This window comes from Protopterus annectens, chromosome 5.part0, assembly GCF_019279795.1.
Source record: "Protopterus annectens isolate FY-2018-M chromosome 5.part0, PAN1.0, whole genome shotgun sequence".
NCBI classification, from domain to species: Eukaryota; Metazoa; Chordata; order Ceratodontiformes; family Protopteridae; genus Protopterus; species Protopterus annectens.
The window spans coordinates 1,637,016,430-1,637,036,812 of record NC_056735.1 but is presented as its reverse complement, the minus strand read 5'-3'; the positions used below and the strand labels follow the sequence as shown (position 1 = coordinate 1,637,036,812).

General features: G+C 42.2%; 1 protein-coding gene across 1 annotated transcript in view; it reads right to left on the bottom strand.

Moving 5' to 3' along the window:
* The window catches only part of PAXBP1 (PAX3 and PAX7 binding protein 1), a 1,009,737-nt gene that overhangs the window by 238,742 nt on the left and 750,612 nt on the right, over positions 1-20,383 (bottom strand). The window contains exon 17 of the mRNA XM_044072024.1: positions 3,547-3,619. Within this exon, the coding sequence (XP_043927959.1) occupies positions 3,547-3,619 (73 nt within the window). The remainder of the gene's footprint in view (positions 1-3,546; positions 3,620-20,383) is intronic.

Here is a 20,383-nt window from a genome sequence, read left to right as displayed (position 1 = left end):
CTTTTCTTAGTATCATACAGGCTAACGAGAGGTGACCTCTGCCTCACAAACAGCTTAAACAGACTCTCTTCTGTCAGACGTATTACACATTCATAAGTTCAACAGTATAGTAAACCCATGCTCACAAGATCTCATATCGGTTCTGCAAAATAAAAACATAGAGATAGGCACGTATCACAGAAAATAATGCTGCTATGGAAGAGTCATCCACTCCACATAATGCAAAATACTTTTTTTTACTCAATGTAGAAGTAATTTGGACAAATGGATGGGTAACCCCAAATCCACCCCTGGTTTAGCATCTCTGTTTCTCATGGATAGGGGAACAGGTAAATGTCTCAACATATTCTTGTTTAGTCCACTTCTAGGTTATTCATATGCAAAACATAAGGGCTAGAAACTACCATGAAATGTAAGGCTGGACTTCTTAAGATCCTCAGTTAATCAACAGCCTAACCTATATGCTTGCCTGCACCACAACCAGTCTATAAAATGTTAGGCAATCAACTTCTCAAAGCAGTGCCTTCAGTTTTTGGACTAAAGCAGATGCATTTTCTGCATCACACTCAGGATCCTGGCTAGACTGAATATTGCTTCCATGGTTGTCTGGTTTCTAATGTTCTGACTACAAAAACAGTAAATTCAAGGCTTCTTAGCTTGAGTGGCTACAAAAATGAGAGGACTTTAGTCTAGGCATACCTTGTACAACAGTGTGAGGGTGTTTACTGTTAGCCCTGGGGAGGGTGCATATGCCCAGAGTATCGGAGCGCAAAAACACAGAGAAGGTCCATACATAAAAGAAAATCAAACCCTTGCACAGGTCTTCGTAAACTAAATCATACTGATAAAACTTCAAAAGGACAAATTGTCTGGTAAAACAAGGGTCTCTCAAGATTCACGTTCTACTGAAATTTTGGTCGACTCCAGGGACATGTAACTTTACAGGAAAACAAAACCGGAACAACCCACCAGGCTAGGATCAAAAGCAGCACAGAGATGAATGAAAATGTGAAGCAGCAACTCTGCAAATCAGTTCTATGCGGTGCAGGTGTCTGACCTGTTCCCAAGGTGACACAAATTTGAAAAAATCTTAAATAATAAGGCAGTCAATCTGCAAAGCAGTTGTACAACAGTTGTAAATGGTGTAGGCACAAATACCATAAAAAGGTGTAGTCCCAACTTGTAAATGCAAGTTCTTTCCTCAGTAAACGAAAATAGATGCAAGGAATTCACCACAAAAAGCTTTAATCCACAGCTGTAAAACGCCAACAAATACAAAACACCAAGCGCTTTCGCCTGGACACTTCCAGGCTTTTTCAAGGTTAAAACACTACTATGGCCAGTCAGTATTTATACATTTAATGATCGGCCAATTAAGCTGTTAAAAAGTTGATTAGTTCAAATGAAACAATCATTTCTTAAAGTGCAATGGTGCAAATTTTGTTGCTAGTATTTTACTCATTTAAGCATAATATGCTAGTAAAGTTATACATGGAAATATAAAATGCATAACTACATAAAATTTCAGTCATTACAACATGAATATATAAAAATATAATATAATTATCTTTCTTTAGTTCATTATGAATCAAAATACATAATTAACTGACTGTTCTTCATGAAATAATTTTGTTTTAAAAAGCTTTTCATACTGATTTATACAAAGTAAAAATCAAATAATATAATAATTAAGTATGGTAATTATAATAACTATTTCTAAATCTGATTCATATCTATAAGAAATCTATTTTAAACAAATAAAATGATAAAAAGTACATATGACTAAAAACACTTAATTGTAAAAAAATTTTTTATATCTGTAGTTCATTAAAAAATGGATTCATAATTTGTTTCTTCTCATTTTTAATATACTGTTTATACTGATAGTCTCATTCATACCTGGCTTTCTTGAGGCGTCTAATTTAATTTGCCAGGTTAACTCTCTAGTCTCTAAATAAGTTTCCCAGTCACCTCCCCTGGGATCACTAATAACTTGTTCTAAGACAAAGAATTTTAAATTCATGTTATTACAAATGAGAGAATGCTTGAAAAAAGCATTTGTGTTCTTCTTTTTTTCAATTTCATATGTGTGCTCATATATTCGTTTTCTGAGTGACCTTATGGTTTTTCCAATATAAAAACCATTACAGAAAGTGCATGTGCCTAAATAAATTATACCCATTGTGTTGCAGTTGTAGTGCCCTTGTGCTCTAATGGTACAATTCCTGGCTGGAATAAAAATTTTTTCATCATTTAATAAGTACTTGCATTGTTTGCAAGCACCACATTTAAAGGTCCCTTTCTTCCTATAGGGGGCCACAGTTCCAAGGGTATTCCTAGTACTAAAGTGTTGTTCAAGCATACCTTTTATATTAATATCACGTTTTCTGATGAAAGTTAATGTGCTAGGTATATAATCTTTAATGTCCTCCTGTATTGTAAGTGTAGGCCAGAATGCCTGTAAAGTTTTTTCAATAAATGCAGCATCCTGGGTGTAAGTATAACTAAAACTTCTATGTGCATCAAACGTGGTTATACTGTTCTTATTAAAGGGTAACAAACCCTGACTAAGTAAAGGTGGAAATTTAGGGTCTCTTTTTCTTGTAACTTCTTCTCTGATGGCATTGATGAACTGTATAGGATAGCCTCTTTCTATAAACATGGTAGTCAAAGTAGTTACTTCCTTTGAAAAAGTTTCCACAGTACTACAAATCCTCGATGCACGAATAAACTGACTTCTTATAATTCCCCTTTTAGTATAAATGGGGTCCATACATAAAAGAAAATCAAACCCTTGCACAGGTCTTCGTAAACTAAATCATACTGATAAAACTTCAAAAGGACAAATTGTCTGGTAAAACAAGGGTCTCTCAAGATTCACGTTCTACTGAAATTTTGGTCGACTCCAGGGACATGTAACTTTACACCAAATTCTTCAAAAAATGGAAAAGAATGAAGTCAATGCTACTTCATCTCAGTGACATGCATTTATAAAGATGGACTGTGATTCTAGGATACAGGAAAACACAAGTCCAACAATACTTACTAAAACAGTTTGAATGCAACTGTCCATCTAAAGAACAAGTCACATAAATCTATATCCCCAACTGGCACAGTGCCTTTACCTCCCGTACAACCTGATCCATCTGATTAACATACTCATCTGAATCTGTGATTCAGCTTACACAATACCATTAACACTTTAAATTCTCTACAATCTAATTTTCGCCTTCATTTAAGTCTTAATTAGCTTTCCTAACCTAGCAACTATTACTCATATCCCCAACCACTTCTACTTCTCTAACTGTATTTCCCCCTTTTCTATTCCAATTATGTAACCATATATATATATATATGGTTTGTTAGATCTTCTGCATATAAACTGTTTATCAGACTGACTATGCTTAGTCATAAATGTAAGTCACCGTTTTCTGTATACTATACATTGTTTTGTTACATTATGATGTAACCTGGGCAGAGCCTACAATTGGTCGTTTGATCAGCCAATCAAAAAATAAATAAAAGCTTTGTAAAACGAACACTCACCTTAACACATGACCAAAACTGCCGCTGGAAGAATAGATAAGGTCCAGAATTTTTGTTCTTATTGTCTAACACACTGAGAAATGAAAATAGAAAAACATTACTGATATGTTCCTACACTGTGTAGTACTCTCACACAGGGAAGCTCAACATTTATACTACAAAGACTGTTGCAAATGACTGCATCGCACAAAATTTACTAAATCTTAAGCTTCACAACACTAAGCCAGATTCACAAAACTATCTACAAAACCTGACTTGTTAAAAACCAGGAACTGATAAGGTTCTACTTCCTTCAAAAATTGCAGATTGGTGATCAACTCTAAAAATCAGTAAATGTTTGAATACAGAATTTACTGATGCAGTGATATTAATCACACATGAAATTGGAAATCAGTTTGCAGGCACCGCTCCTTTGACTTCCAGAATAGGAGCTGTTCTCCTTCCAGCAGTATATGGGGCATTACAGATACTTCTGTCCTGCTGCCTAACTTGCCTCTTGTCTCCTTTCCACAGGGCTTTCTCAAAAATCTTCCTTTGTGTGATCTGCTCTGAACATAAGTCTTCTGTAAAATGGACATTGCTTGACTGGAACATTTCTACTACACTATGAGATAAGTGAGGAGAAAAGTGTTTTTTGCACTTTGCACTCTCTTCCCCTCTTCCTCAAATCTCTTCAAAACATTTTGGAATGGTGACAAACATGTTTCAGGAGCATTCTGAGTTTGTCACTACACATTTTCTTCCAAAGTCTGGGTTCTCAGCCATGCCTATTTGATGACTGAACCACAAGCAGCCACACCTAGCACAAACATGGATAGACTCATACCCACATCTAACAACACAACGTAGAGTTCCAGTAGTCATGGTTTTAAGGCAGATTTGGTATATCCTCAGTCACTTCCTCATCTGCTTCAAGATATCACTGCTACAATAATATACAAGCCTGGCAAGTTAATGGTTCTTATGCTCAGGGTGGAGGAGGAGGCACATACTTTTTTTTTTTAACCAAATCTATCTACTAGACTACATTTCTTTCCATTGGGACGAGTGCTGCTGGCATGGGCAGTAACCAACATAAATCCTCACACAGCATGTAAGAAAATAACTGCTGATCTAGTATAAGGTTTTCTGTAAAGGTATTCGGACATTTACTCTAAACTGCAGAACCTGTCTGGTTTTCTGAGGGCCTGTGGCATGGAATCTGGCTCCTGACAGGCATGTGGCATGGAATCTGGCTCCTGACAGGCAAAGTTAAAGGCAACTCTAAATGACTGAACTACATGAGGGACTGAAATTTTAGCTTCTTCAATCCAAATTCTAAAGTATTAGAGTCAGACAGTTCTTTACCCCCCCCCCCCCAATGCTCTCCAAACAAATTCAGTATTAGTCAGAAGATGTCCTCTGGAAGAGAGCCCAAAGACAGAGAGAGAGAGGGGGGGGGGGGTCCTCTTCACTACCTCATTAGTTTCATATTCAAGTGGGAAATAAAGTGGTCTAGAATAAGCGAGACCTTGTTCCACCTCCTTACAGTGACTGAGGTGGATGACACTTCTGGAGAAGACTCCCTTTTCCTTATTGTAGAACGGATGGCACTTGAAGAGGTTCCTCCAGGGGAAACTATAGTGCATTACACTTTGGTCTTTAATAAAAATAATAAAGGGCGTGGGCAGGCACCTGGGGTATGGCACTCCCTGAAGACATCATAGGAGGTTTGTTCAGCCTGGCACTTTTGCTCATCAATGAAATTACATCATCATGACCTATAAAGAATTGGAAAATGGAAGAAGAGCGTTCATTAGTTGACTCATGCTGGCCCACTGCAAGCACCTGGGAAATGGAGTATCTCTGTACTACAGCAAAATCTGAGACCTGGGAAGACACTGAAGCTAAAAACAGTTCTTCAATCTCCAATGGGGTACTGATAGCCAATGGGAGCAAGTACACTGTGTGTCAATGCTGGGATCAGACAAAGTTGCACCTTATTAGCTCTAATACTCTCAGGCCATCAGGGGAAATCAAAAAGGACTTGTGCACCTGCCCATATTGATTCCTTGGTCACCAGCTTTCCTAGATTTCCCCATTTTATGAAGGCATGTTTATCTACTTCTACTGTATACTTTTTGAGCTGAAAGAAGGGACTGCTGCAGGAGGAAGAGGATTAGATTACCCATGGCTTAATGCCAGAAGCTTCTGGGTCTCAATAAACAGCCAGAAATTTCTTGCTCTACAGTGCAAAGTCTCCTCCTTAAATAATGCATAGTGTGCACAGCAAGACAGGGAGTGGTCGGTCATCCCCAAAACAGAAAAGGCACTTAAGGTGCTGATCTTCTGAAGGAAGCTGCCTCCCTCAGACACACTCAAAGGTGATCTTTTCTATATATATAGTTCACCTTGGCAAGAACTCCCCAAACTTCATAGTCAAAAGGACAAATTTAATAAAAAGCATAAAGCAAAACAATGCATTAGCACTGCAAATAAAAACAAAGAATAATTCCTCAAAGGGATACTTATCAATGTGGAAGGTGCTTGGATGAAGCCAATGGAAAGTCAGGCAAATATGCTGATGCAGCCAAAAAGAACTGATGGCACACACTACTCTCCCTTTTCTTCTCAGCATTGTCCTGACACCCTCAGAATAGGGTAGAGATCAACCAAGCTATGAGGATGTCTAAAGCTCTAGAAATCTGTCCGGCTGGGTGAACATCTACTTATGGTTAACTCCCATCTATGATGACTTGCACTGCAGCATTGACTCCTATGACAAACATCAAAGAAGCAAGGCATATTTGGGGGAAGGAATGTGTATATGTCTATGCAATCATATTCACTTAGTGTCATAAAATGAACTTTGCAAGGGTTTCTGTATGGAAGAAAGTACAGTTGCGTACACTTACCATAAATGTAGATGTTCGAGTGTATCTACTGTTGCAGTCATCACATTTGGGTTATCTGCTTACAGTAGCCCTCAGTTGGCCTGATTAACAAAGTCTTGGGTCCAACGTCGGTTGCTGTCTCTTCTTCCTTGACGTCAGGTCGTCAGGGGTATAAAACATGCAGCCGATGCCATTACATCAGTTTTTCTTACCCCAGATGTCAGGTGCCCCGCTAATGGGAAACAATTAAATATAAATAAATATACAAGGATATACCTCCAACAAAAAAGCAAATACACCAAAAAGCTTTTTAAGCATAGTAAAGGAAAGTAGAGGTATAGCCAAAAGAAGGCTGGAGGGAGGGTAACCAGGACTGCAACAGTGAATACACTCGAACATCTACATTTATGGTAAGTGTACACAACTGTGCTATGTTCTTCGTGTTTCACTGCTGCAGTCATCACATTTGGGTAGATTCCCAAAGCTAAAGTTGGGAGGAGGAATTTAGACAGCATTAGGACCAGCTAGAAGGCCCTGCAAGACTGCAGTGGCAAAGCCAGCTCTGGATTTAGAGAAAACTGGCAAATGATAATGTTTGGTGAAAGTATGTACAGAACTCCAGGTAGCAGCTTCTAGGATGACCCTGGTAGGGACTCCTCTGAGAAAGGCTGTAGAGGTAGATTTAGCCCTGGTTGAGTGGGGTCTGATCCCCTGTGGGATAGGTTTTCCATGGTGCTTACAACAGAAATGAATGAAACGGCTTATCCATTTAGAAATGGTTTGCTTTGAAATAGCCTTCCCTTCTGCCCCTGCAGCAAATGCCACCAGCAGTTGATCAGATATCCTTTGAGGTTTAGTCCTGCCAAGTACAATCTAAGTTGTCTGTGCACATCTAAGGAGTGCAGTATCTGTTCCCCTTTGTTCTGTGGATTAGGAAAGAAGGTTGGCAAATAAATGGACTGATTAAGAGTCACACTAGATACCACCTTGGGAATGAAGGATGGATTGGTTCTGAGGGACACCCTGTCTGCATGAAAGATGATGAAAGGCTCCACTGACATAAGGGCCTGTAATTCAGATACCCTTCTTGCTGAAGTGATTGCTAAAAGGAAATCCGTTTTCCAAGAAAGAAATGTTATATCTGCAGTAGCAGCTGGCTCGAAAGGAGGTAAAGTGAGTTTCTCCAACACAAAGTTAAGGTCCCAGGCTGGAGTTGGAGCTCTCCTGGGTGGTCTTAAATTTTTGGCCCCTCTGAGGAACTGCTTGAGTAGTGGATGAGAGAAGAGGCGGGGTTCTGTGTTATAATGAGCTGAAATGGCTGAGGCATGAATTTTGATGGAGGAAAAAGATAGGCCCTTGTGAAGCATCTCAGTTAAGTATCGTAAAAGCTGAGGTAAACTGGGCGCTGCTGTGCTCATCCCTTGAGATTGGTTCCAGGCACAGAATCTTTTCCATTTGTCAGCATAAGATTTTCTAGTACTAGGCATCCTTGCCTCTAAAATAATATCCATCACTGAGTTTACTGAGGGATGGTAAAGGAGAGATTAGGTAATAAGCCAGGCTGCTAGGTTCAGTGTTTGAAGCTGAGGGTGCAGAATCTGATTCTCCTGCTGGGACAAGAGGGAGGGCGTCTGAGGCAGTTGTCATGGGGCCAACCGTGACATACTGCGCATGAGTGGGTACCAGTGTTGGCGTGGCCGGTCTGGTGCAATCAAAATCGTCCTTGGCTTGTCCTGTTTGAGCTATAGTAGTACTTTGGAGAGCAGAGGAGGGAAGGCATAAACTGACAGGTTTTTCCAGTTGAAAGACACAGCATCCACTTTCCAAGCTTGTTTGTGGGGAGTCCTTGTGCAAAATGTGTCCAGTTGATAGTTCTGGGTGTATGCAAATAGGTCTATATCTGGGCTCCCCCATTTGCTTGTCAGCATGTTGAAAATCCTTGGTTCCAGTTTCCACTCATGTGGGTCCATGAGGTTTCTGCTTAGTCCGTCTGCCAGTGTATTTAATTTCCCTGGCAGGAATTGAGTTTGTAGATGCACTTGGAAGCTCACGACTGTGTTTCACAATGCCAAAGCTAGTCTGCAGAGGGGGTAAGAATGTGTACCCCCTGCTTGTTTATGTACCACAACAGTGGTGTTTTCCGTCTTTATCATTAGTTGTCCTGGAAGAATGTGGTCCTTGAAGGCTGTCAAGAGCTTTCTGTACAGCTAACATTTCTTTTTGATTGATATGCAGGTGCATTTGCCTTGTGTTCCATTTGCCCTGAATGCACTTCCCTGCCAGGTGAGCCCCCCCATGCATAGTCTGATGCGTCTGTTGTTAGGGTTTGGGCGGCAGGGGGTAGTGTGAAAGGTAGTCCTTTGTTTTGGTGGCAGACCTCTGCCCACCAAAGGAACTCTAGGCATAGGCAAGGTATGATGGGAATCATTGCTTCTAGATCCTGAGAATGTTGACACCATAGGCTTTTTAGATACCTTTGTAGTTTCCTCATATGCAGTCTTGCATATGGAATTAGAAGAATGCAGGAGCCCATGAACCCCAAGGCCTGCAGTATTTGCCTTGCAGATAACAGGGTTTTTGTGGCCACTTGTTTGAAGTAGGTTGTCAAATGAATTTGTTTCTCTGGCGTGAAGAAAGCCATCTGGGAAGTTGTATTCAAGCTTGCTCCCAGGAATATAATTTTCGAAAGGGGACCAGGTGTGATTTCTTTTCATTTATGGTGTACCCCAGACAAGTCAGCACCCTTTGTTCATAGGCCAGATGATTCAAAAATATGTCCTGGCTTTCTGCCTGAATTAAACAATTGTCCAGGTATGGATATATTTAAATATTTCTTTGCCTGCAAAATGCAATAACTGGAGCTAGGCACTTTGTGAATACCCTGGCCGCAGTAGATAAGTCAAAGGGCAGTGCACAGAACTGATAGTGTGTGTAACCTGTTTTGAAGCATAGGTATCTTCTGCAAGATTCCCTGATTGGGATGTGCAGGTATGCTTCTTTTTAATCTAGTGTTGCCAACCAAGGCATCTCTGCCTAGCATAAGAAGCAAATGGTGAAGGGTCAGCATCTTGAATTTTGGAATCACCAAAAAGGTGTTTAGAGTAGACAGGTCCCCCATGGTTGAGAGTACTTGCTTTTGGGCCTCTGCCCGCTGATTTGGGGGTAGATCTGGCTACCCGCTTGGTGTTGGCAATGTGTGTAAGTGAAATCTGTATCCCTGGGACACTATATTTAAAACCCATTTGTCCTGGGTAATGAGTTCCCAGTTTTTTGCATGAAGAGCAACCCCCCCCCCCCCCCAAAGGGGTGGTCAGTTGATAAGTGCTTGGAAGAGTTAAAAAGGAGTCACTTGAGACAGTTTTCCATAGAGGGAGTTTTACTACTCCCAGATTTGGAAGTGGAGGCCCCCCCACTGCTTAGTCCTGTGCGTACCCTGGGACTGCAGCCTGGGAGCTTTGCTGGATCTGGGTTTGGACTGAGAAGGTATGGAAGAGGCAGGAAAGGACCAATTATTGGAAGACCAATGCCTACTAAATCTTGGAGGTTGTCTTTGTAAAAAATCTAACAGTTTGCATAGATTTAGCTTTTTCTTCCATCTTTTTAAGAACTTCTTTTCTTGCCTTGTTGCCAAACAGGCGGTCCTGGTTTACGGGAGCATCCAGTAATTTTGCTTTAACATGATCAGGTAGGGATTGCTCCTTAAGCCAAGCATGCCTTCTAAGTACAGACCCAGTTACAGCAGCCCTGCAAGATGCCCCTAGAGAATTAAAACCACTTTGCAAAGTATGTTTTCAACTTGTTCAGCAGAATGCAGTAAATCATGTAAATCTTTATTTTCAGCACAATCAGGAATCAACATAATTTTTGTTTAAGCAATCTAATAATATACTGCTGATACTTTAACATATGAAACTGTCAGTTCAAGGCCCTAATGGCCAGAGTTGCAGAAGTGTATACCTTTTTACCCCATCTATCCAGCTCCCTGGAGTCTCTATCAGAGGGGGTAGGATTTTTGGCAGTAGTAGCTTTAATGCCCTTAGGCCCCAGAGAAATGGTCTCAGGATCCGCAGTAGGATTTTTAAAAGGAACTTGTGAGAGTCAGGGACCCTGTAATATCTATCAGGTTTTCTGGGAGCCGGAGGTAAACAGTCAGGGGCCAAGCTAGATTCTGCAAATGCGTCATCAACTATGTCTAGTACAGAGGCCTGTGCTGGTGCAGGAGTAAGAAATCCCTACTAAGCCTCTTTTTAGAATCAGAGAAATCCTTACTTTCCAAATGAAAATGCTCCCTGAGGGTATGCAAGGTTTCACCAAAAGAGAAATACTCTGGAGGGAAAGCAGAGGGGAATAGAGTCCTCAGCATCAGAATCCTCATAGGTAGATAAGGGTAAATCCTGGTCATCAGAGAAAACAGAAAATTCAGAATCCTGGTCAGAAGTATCATACACAAACTCAGTCCTAGATCTTTTAGAGGGGGAAGGCTGGCTTCTCCTGATTAAAGTAATAAAGTCTTCAGCCATTCTTATTTGTTTTTTAGGCATAGAGGCCTGACCATGCGGCCTGGGTGCCAGTTTTCTAGACATGGTTCGAGATTTAGGCCTTGAAGAAGATGGTGTCAGCTTAATACGCAAGTCAGTAGGCCTGAATACACCCTCAGAAGCCAGTGCCTACACAGTGGCTCTGGACCCATCCAAGGTAGAGACATCCGCAGGTTCCACAGTCGAAGCATCTTGCGGCATACCGGACTACGAATGGGTCTCAGTAAAGGCCTGCGAATCAGAAGTAGCGGGTATCAGGGGCTGTGAAAGCGCCTCACTGAGTACCAGCGAATTGACGACTGGCTTAGGAGAAGCGTCGTCGGCAGCTTTGGACCTAGGTGGCCTGTCTCTATCTTTATCTTTGCGTTTTTTCGGAATGTTGGTAGTTGGATGGCTGACCGAATACATATCAGGATAATTGAACCGAGCACCAAAATATTTAGAAGTGTAAATATACCTACGACGGATAGTTTGTGGTTTAAATAAGGCACAAATCCGACAGCGAGGTACGCCGTGGTCAAGGCCTAGGCAAGGAATACAGTACGAATGAAAATCTTTATGAGGTATTTGCTTTCCACAAGTAATGCAATTATTTACTTTTACTGACATTGGTTAAGAGCAAGAAAAAGTTTCCCCAACGGGGTACTTAGCTTTAGTCAAAGACTTTGGTTCTGAAACTCGAAAACAAAAATTTCAGGATTCGGCCAACAGGCACTTGAGAACTGCTTCTGCTTCGGGCACCGCATGGCAAGAAAGACTGATGTAATGGCGTCGGCTGCACGTTTTATACCCCTGACTACCTCACATCACGTAAGAGGAGACTGCAACCGATGCAGGACCCAAAACTTTGTTAATCAGGCCGACGGAGGGCTACTGCAAGCAGATAACCCAAATGTGATGACTGCAACAGTGAAACACAAAGAACATCTACAATTCATAAGAAAAACTGCAGTAAACAATGCACTGCACCTCATTCCTAAAATGACTACATGATTAAGTGAAAACCATTGCACATGTGGCAATATCCCATCTCAAGACCTTGACTGTTCATATGACGATAAACTGGTACTCAAATCCATATAACATATAAATCATGCCACAGCACAATGGTGAAGAATGCAACATTCCTACTGTACACATCACCACTCATCAGTTATGCATCTATAATATAGATATCTACACCAGTTGGCAAACCAGTGGAAGAACTGTACAGCCCCCTCCTTAGAAAACAAATGCCTCTCTCAACCTGCAGACAGGTACAGGTAATAAATCTGATATGGTACACTACTACTGTTGGCTGAAATAAATGCATTGTTTTCAAGTACATATTTACATAAAGAGTTGCACAGTTTGCATCCAGTTAACCTCAATTTATGGTGTATGGAAAGTGTTTATCAGGTTTTTCCTTTCTTGTACACTATATTACATGCTCTCTCTCTCACACCCTTTAAACCATTAAAATTCCTCTTTTCACTTACAAACTAATTTTTCAGGATTTGCAAATGAACTAGCATCTCTCTTCAATGAAAGCAACCTATTTGTACAAATGAAGATCGTAAAAAAAAAAAAAAAAAAAAGAATATAAATAAATGTGAGTATCATTTTTTTTAATCACTAACTTCCAGAAAGCCAAAAGTACATACAAAGGGGATCTGGAATTTAGAATAGGGAAACAAGCCTACACTTCACAAAGGGATTCAAGTTACAATTTCAAGTAGCAGAAGTTTGGAATTCTTATTGAATTAAAAAGGAAGTGGAATCTTTCAGTTCAAAAAAAAAAAAAGGGGGGGGGGGGAGGATTCCTGTGCAGCAACTTCTTTAAGAGAGCATGTTCATACTTAGCAACATTTTCATCAGCCTTGGCTGCAATCTAAATGAACTAACCTGCACAATGAAGTAAAACTGTCAAAAAACTAACACAAGCTTTTTATAAAAGTGGTTAAAGTAATTTAGTGACAGTGGAAGCGAAAAGAATCTGGGAACAGAAAACTGCTTTACTGTTTAATAAAAAGAAGATACATACTTACATAACGTTCCATCTGTGTTGCCCACTTTCGTTCTTCCTCAGCTGATGGGTTCGGATCAGATTAGTTGGATCTGACTCGGCCATTGCAAAAGCTTGTGACAACTTAGAACTCTGGAGCTTCTCCCTTACAGAGAATGTATCAACCTCAACTACCTCAGATCTTGCTTGCTGGCTATAGCATAAAGAAAAAAATTCTTATATAAATAGACAAATGTAAACACGGAAAAAAGGCTAGAGAAGGTCATATCTGGAGCTTTATAATGGTTGGAGTATACAAAAAGTTTGCATATCCACTCACTCTTTCAGAAAAAACAAAAGGATGAGGGTTGGTGGATGGGGAGTTGAAGAATGAAAATGGACAACACAGACGGAACATTATGGTAAGTACATAACTTCTTTATCTGATGTCAATTTTCATTCTGTCCTCAAATGATGGGACAGAGTGCCCAGCTACCTAAATCCCAGGGTGGACTAAAGGAAGGATTTTTTTTTTTTAAGGAAGGATATTCTTAAGCACCACTGAGCGAAATGATGCTTTGTTTCTTGATATCAAATCCAGTTTGTAATGAGTGATAAAGGTATGGGGGGATGCCCAAGTTGCTGCTGCACATATTTCATCCATGGAAGCTCTTGAATGAAAAACAGAGGAAATTGCTAAAGCCTTGGTTGAATGAGCACATATCTGTCTTGGTAAATATCCAATTATTTTGTAAATAAAGGTGATGCATACTGTACGCCATCTTGGCTAGGGTGATTTAGACACTGGTTTACCCACTTCTACATATGCAAATGAAAAAAATAACTGACCTGTAGTTCTGATGTCCTTTGTTCTATGTAGACATAAGTGCAGTCGCCTATGAACATCCAATCATCTTTGTTCAAATAATTTGAAAAGAAAACCGGTACACTGAAGGACTGGTTAATATTGGATTCTGATACTATTTTGGGCAATTCTTTATGAAAAATTAGATAAGGGCTTCACAGACCAGGCCTGAATTTCTGAAATTTACCTGGCAAAAGTTATGGCCAACAATAACGTTTTCCACAAAAAAAAATTAAGACCACAGTCATGTGGGGGTTCAAAGGGTGAACAGATCAAGACTTGCAGTACCAGATGAAGATCCCATGAAGGGGTAGGGTTTCAAAAGGAGAGTGCCTTGCAAAAAGGTTTTACAAAGTTTATGAGAAGCAAGTGATGAACCATCAAATCCACTATGGAAATTAGAAACTGCTGCCAACTGAACTGTTGAAGCACTGGCTCCTTAAGTAAAATGTATCGTCAAGAAGTCAAGGATGCTGTGAATCTGGGCAGAAAAGGGGTCACTATGATGTTGACCAGCCCAGTGTACAAATCTCTTCCATGGTTTAAGGGAACAAGAGACAAGAGCACAGGTTGTCTGGCTATTACTGGAAATGGAGAAACCAAGCAGTCACAGCTTGAGATTGGGAAGGTTTCGATGAATCATGATGGTCAGCTTAGAGAGCAGATCTGGAGTGGGTCCAGAATCCAGGGTTGATGAATCGGATGAGGTCACAGGAAGGGAAACCAAATCTGTCGAGGCCAAAAGGGTGCAATGAGGATGACTTTGCTCTTCAACCTGGCAGCTCTCTGTGGGAACTTTGGGGGATTAGGACAAAGTAGCTGCTGCACCTATTGTTCAAGGTAGACAAAGAGATTTGCAGCAAGGCTGGCTCTACTGTCGGAAAATCACTTCTACTACATCCTTGTTGAGGGACCACTTATGAGGGAGTAGAATGTACCTGTTCAGTTTGTCTGCTAATACGTTGGGACTTCCCATCAATATGCATTGCTATAAGAAAGCACATTGCTCATTGCCAAACCAAGAATGCTTCTCAACATGGGGGTTAAGATCTGGTTCGCCCTCGTCTGTTGATGTACCAAACCACTGACATGTCTGTCTGAATAAAGTACAGTTGTGTACACTTACCATAAATGTAGATGTTCAAGTGTATTCACTGTTGCAGTCATCACACTTGGGTTATCTTGAAAGGGGTAGCCCCCAGTTGGCCTGAATACCAGAGGCATAGTATTTCTGCGTCGGTTGCTGTCGCTCCAGGACTGACGTCAGGTCGTCAGTGGAATAAAAACAGGCAGCTGACGCCATTACATCAGTTTTTCTTGCCCCAAATGACAGAAGCCCCGAAACAGGGAGCAAGGTTATGGTGGAAGAACACCACCAGCAAAAAGTAAATACCAAATAGCACTGTAATGAGAGAGTAAGAGAGCGGTGGGGGGGGGGGGGGGGTAAGGGTGATGGAGGGTGGGAAACCAGGACTGCAACAGTGAATACACTCGAACATCTACATTTATGGTAAGTGTACACAACTGTATTATGTTTCACTGTTGCAGTCATCACACTTGGGTTGATTCCCAAAGCTGAAGTAAAGGGTGGAGGCAGTCAAGAAATGTTTGGGCTGGCTAGTATGCCCTGCAGGACAGCGGATGCAAAGCCTGCCCTGGATTTGGAAAAGACAGGGAGGTGGTAATGCTCGGTGAAGGTATGAACAGAACTCCCATGTTGCAGCCTCCAGGATGTACCTGGTATGGACCCCTCTGAAAAAGGCTGCAGAAGTGGAAGTTGCCCTAGTGGAACGTGCCCTGATCCCCTGTGGGTGTGGTTTCCCCATGGTGTTTGCAACAGAAATGGATAGTGTGCAATCCATTTGAAAATGGTTTGTTTGGATATGGCCCTTCCCTCTGCCACTGTTCCAAAGCTGACTAGTAACTGGTCAGTTTTCCTAAAAGGCTTAGTTCTAGCCAGGTAGAATCTGATCTGCCTGTGCACATCTAAAGAGTGCAGGATCCTTTCCCCCTTATTTTGAGGCTTAGGGAAAAAGGTGGGCAAATTAATAGATTGATTGAGAGCCACACTAGACAGCACCTTAGGCATGAAAGTTGGGTTAGTCCTGAGGGAGACCCGGTCAGCATGAAAAATGATGAAAGGTTCCATAGCCATGAGTGCTTGTTGTTTCCAAAAGAGAAACTTTAACTCTGCTGAAGCTGCAGGCTCAAAGGGTGGTAGCGTGAGCTTTTCCAACACAAAGTTAAGGTCTCAAGAAGGGGTAGGGGCTCTTCTGGGCAATCAGGATTGCTCTTGGGTTTTTCCTCCCTTATTTTGAGTAGTACCCTTGAAAGAAGAGGTAGAGGGGGAAATGCATAGACTGAGAGGTTTTCCCATTGGAAGGATAGAGCATCCACTATCCAGGCCTTGCTGTGAGGTTGCCTGGTGCAGAATTTGCTGAGCTGGTGCTTGTTGTGGAAGGCAAATAGATCGACTTTCAGGGTACCCCATTTCTGGGTTACGAGGCTGAAGGTGTTGCGGTTTGACACTTGTGTGGGTCTAGGAGATTTCTGCTTAAGTTGTCTGCCAGAGAGTTTTGGTTGCCTGGCAGGAAGTAAGCTAGCAGGTGAATCTGCATGGCTGAAGCCATGTGCAAAAGGGTTGCTAGCCTGCAGAGTGGGTAAGAGTGAGTTCCTCCCTGCTTGTTGATGTACCACATCCCTGTGGTGTTGTCTGTTTTGATTAGGAGAGGCCCCAGAGAGAGTAGGGGTGTGAAAGCTATCAGAGCATGCTGAACAATTAGCATCTCTTTTTGGTTGGTATGCAGATGTATTTGATTTGGGCTCCAGTGGCCCTGAATGCATCTGCCGTCCAGGTGTGCACTCCAGGCATAGTCTGATGCATCTGTGGTTAGGGTCTGGGTGGCGTGGGGTTGTGAAAAGGGAAGGCCCTTGTTGTGGTTGCATGCTGCTGCCCACCAAAGAAAATCTTTCCTTAGACAAGTTATCATAGGTATGATAGTTTCCAGGTCCTGAGAATGTCAACACCAAAGGCTTTTTAAGTACCACTGAAGTTTCATCATAAGCAGTCTGGCATATGGACTTAGTAGAATGCATGAAGCCATGAACCCTAGAGCTTGTAGGATTTTCCTTGCGGATAACTGGGTTCTGGTGGCTAGTTGAGAGAAGTTACCTGTCAGACAGGTTTGTTTTTCTGGAGTAAGGAATGCCATCTGGGATGCTATGTCCAGGCTTGCTCCCAGGAATACAATTTTTTGACTGGGGACTAAGTTTGGATTTATTTTCATTTATAGTGTACCCCAGTGAGATCAGTAGGTCCTTTACAAAGGTCAGGTGGTGCAACAGCTTTTCCTGTCTGCCTGAAACAGGCAGTCCAAGTATGGGTAAATCTGAATATTTCTTTGTCTGCAATAGGCAATGGCCAGAGCCAGGCATTTTGTGAAAACTCTGGGAGCAGTGGATAAGCCAAAGTGAAGTGCAAAGAACTGATAGTACATAGATCCTGCTCTGAAATATAGATAATTCCTGCAGGGGTCCCTGACTGGGATTTGCAGATAGGCCTCTTTTAGGTCTAGGGTGGCTAACCAAGCATCTTTGGATAGCATAGGAAGACACTGCTGGAGGGTGAGCATTTTGAATTTTGGTATCACCAGGAAGGTGTTTAGAATTGATAGATCTAGGATTGGGCACCAGGTGCCCTCTTTTCTAGGTACCAGGAAAGGTCTGGAATAGAAACCTTGGCCTATCTGGTCTGCAGGCACAGGATGTACTGCCCTCACGGAGAGGAGGGAATGAACTAGATTTTGGGCCTCTGCCCACTGCTTTGCAGGAAGATCTGGGAACCCTTTGGGGCTGGCAGTGTGTGGAAGTAAAATCTGTACCCCTGGGACACTATGTTGAGGACCCATCGGTCGTTGGTGATGGAGGCCCAGTTTTTTGCATGGGAGGCAAGTTTTCCTCCTAGGGGCACAAGCGGGTGGGCAGAGGCAAGGTGTGGAGTTGAAAAGTCATTGTGACTTTTTGCCATAAGGGGGTGGCTTAGCACTCCCTGTTTTAGAAGTGGAGGTACTCCACTGCTTAGATCTCTGCATTCCCTGGGACTGCTGTCTGGGGGGAGGTCTGCTTGCCCTAGGTCTAGTCTGAGCAGGCCTTGATGGGGCTGGAAAGGACCAGTGCTTGGAGGGGCAATGCCTACTGAATCTTGGAGGCTGGACTTGTAAAAGTCTGTCTGCATAGATTTAGCTTTTTCTTCCATCTTTTTTAAAACCTCTTCTGCCTTGGTGCCGAACAAATTGTCTTTGTTCAATGGTGCGTCCAATAATTTTGATTTGACATGATCTGGCAAGGTCTGTTCCTTAAGCCAAGCATGCCTTCTAAGTACAGAACCTGTAACTGCTGCCTTGCAGGATGCGTCTAGGGCATCAAACCTACACTGCAGGGTGTGCTTAGTAACTTGGCTTGCAGAATGCATAAGCTCCTGTAAATCTTTATTTTCTGCACAAGCTGGAAAGTTAGATAATTTTTGTTTAAGAAGTTCCATTGTATGTTGCTGGTACTTCAACATGTGGAACTGACAATTTAAAGCTCTAATGGCAAGAGTTGCAGAAGTGTATAGTCTTTTACCCCATCTGTCTAAAGCTCGGGAATCCCTATCTGAAGGGGTGGGATTCTTAGCTGTGGTTGCTTTTATTCCTTTAGGTCCTTGGGAGATGACCTCTGGGTCAGCAGTATGATTTTTGAAGAGAAATTTGTGAGAGCCAGGGACTCTAATACCTGTCAGGTTCCCTGGGAGCAGGTGTTAGGGTGTCAGGAGCTAAACTGGATTCCATGAAAACATCATCCACAACATCCAAGACAGGAGTAAGAGCTAAGGGTCTGTGTTGTGGTAAATTTAAAAATTCCCCGAGTCTCTTTTTGGACTGAGGGTAATTCCTGGCATTCCCAATGGAAAATCTCTCTCAAAATATGTAGGGTTTCACCAAAAGAAAAATCCTCTGGAGGAGAGGCAGAATGAATGGATTCCTCTGCATCTGAATCCTCATAGGCAGACAAGGGCATGTCTTCATAATCAGAAACCTCTTGTTGGATTCCTGGTCAGATAAGGCTGCTGGGGACTAGTCTCTTTAGAAGGGGTAGGCTGGCTTCCCCTAATCAGCATGATAAGGCTTTCCACCATTTTAAGCATTTGAGACGGAGGCATGGAAGCAGGTGCTTGAGCTTGGGTCGTCGTTTTTTTAGGTGTAGTTCGTACCCTGGGAACTTAGGAACTCTGTAGTTTTAGAAAAAACTTAAGACGTGAAAGAAGTCGTCGGTTTGTGTCAAATATCAGTAATGCGAAGAACTTCCTCAAAAGCCAGTGCTTGCTCAGCGGCTCCGGATCCATCCAAAGTAGAGACATCCACAGGATCCTTAGTCAAAGAAGTGTCTCACAGCATACTGGACTCCGAACGGGTCTCGGTAGTGGCATGCGAATCCACAGAAGCGGGCATCAGGGGCTGCGAAAGCACCTGAGTACAGTCGAACTGGCAACTAACTTAACGGAAGCATCGTTAGCAGTTTTGGACCTGTGCAGTCTGTCTCTGTCTTTATCCTTACGTTTTTCAGAAGATTGGTAGTCGGATGGCTTACCGAAGCCATTTCGGAATACGGAGATAGAGAGCGAAAGTATTTAGCCAACGTATAGTTCTGGCATTGAACAAAGCACAAAACCAACAGCGAGGGACGTCGTGGTCTGGGCCTAAACAGGTGACTGAGTAAGAATGGAAATCTCTGTGTGGTATTTGCTTTCCACAGGCGAGATAATCGTTAACTTTTTCTGACATCGGTTAGAGCAAGAAAAAAGTATCCCCAATGGGGTACTTGGCTTTAAAAGACTTCAACTTCAAATTCAGAAACAAAAACTCAGGTAGCGGCCGACCGGCACTCGTGCGAACTGCTTCTGCTTCGGGCTCCTCGGAAAAAAAGACTAATGTAATGGTATCGGCTGCCTGTTTTTATACCACTGACGACCTGACGTCAGTCCTGGAGCAACAGCAACCGACGTAGAAATACTAAGCCTCTGGTACTTGGGCTGACTGAGGGCTACCCCTGACAGGATAACCCAAGTGTGATGACTGCAACAGTGAAACACGAAGAACATCAATTGTTCCTGAAGGGAGAGCATTCTGAAAGGCCTGCAACACTAAAAGCACTGCTCTCAACTCTAGGACACTGATGTGCAAATTGGCCTCTTCAGGGGACCAAATGCCTTGGACTGTCTTTCCCAGGTAATGCCCCCACCCACCTCAGCTGGGAAGCATCCATGATCACAATGGCCTTGGGCTGAGATGGGACAAATAAACGTCCTTGTAGAACCTCTTCTGACTGAATCCACCACAGCAGATTTGCATATATTGATGATTTGTATTAGTGCACATAACAGAAGATGAAGTACTGGCCATTGTGAGGCCAGCATTCATTGAAGAATTCTCACATGATATCTGGCTTAGGGTAGTAATGTTACTCCTAAAGCTATTGATCCCAAAGTCTGAAGGACCAAGTGGGCTGGGATTCTTGTACAGCAAACTATCTTTCTCAT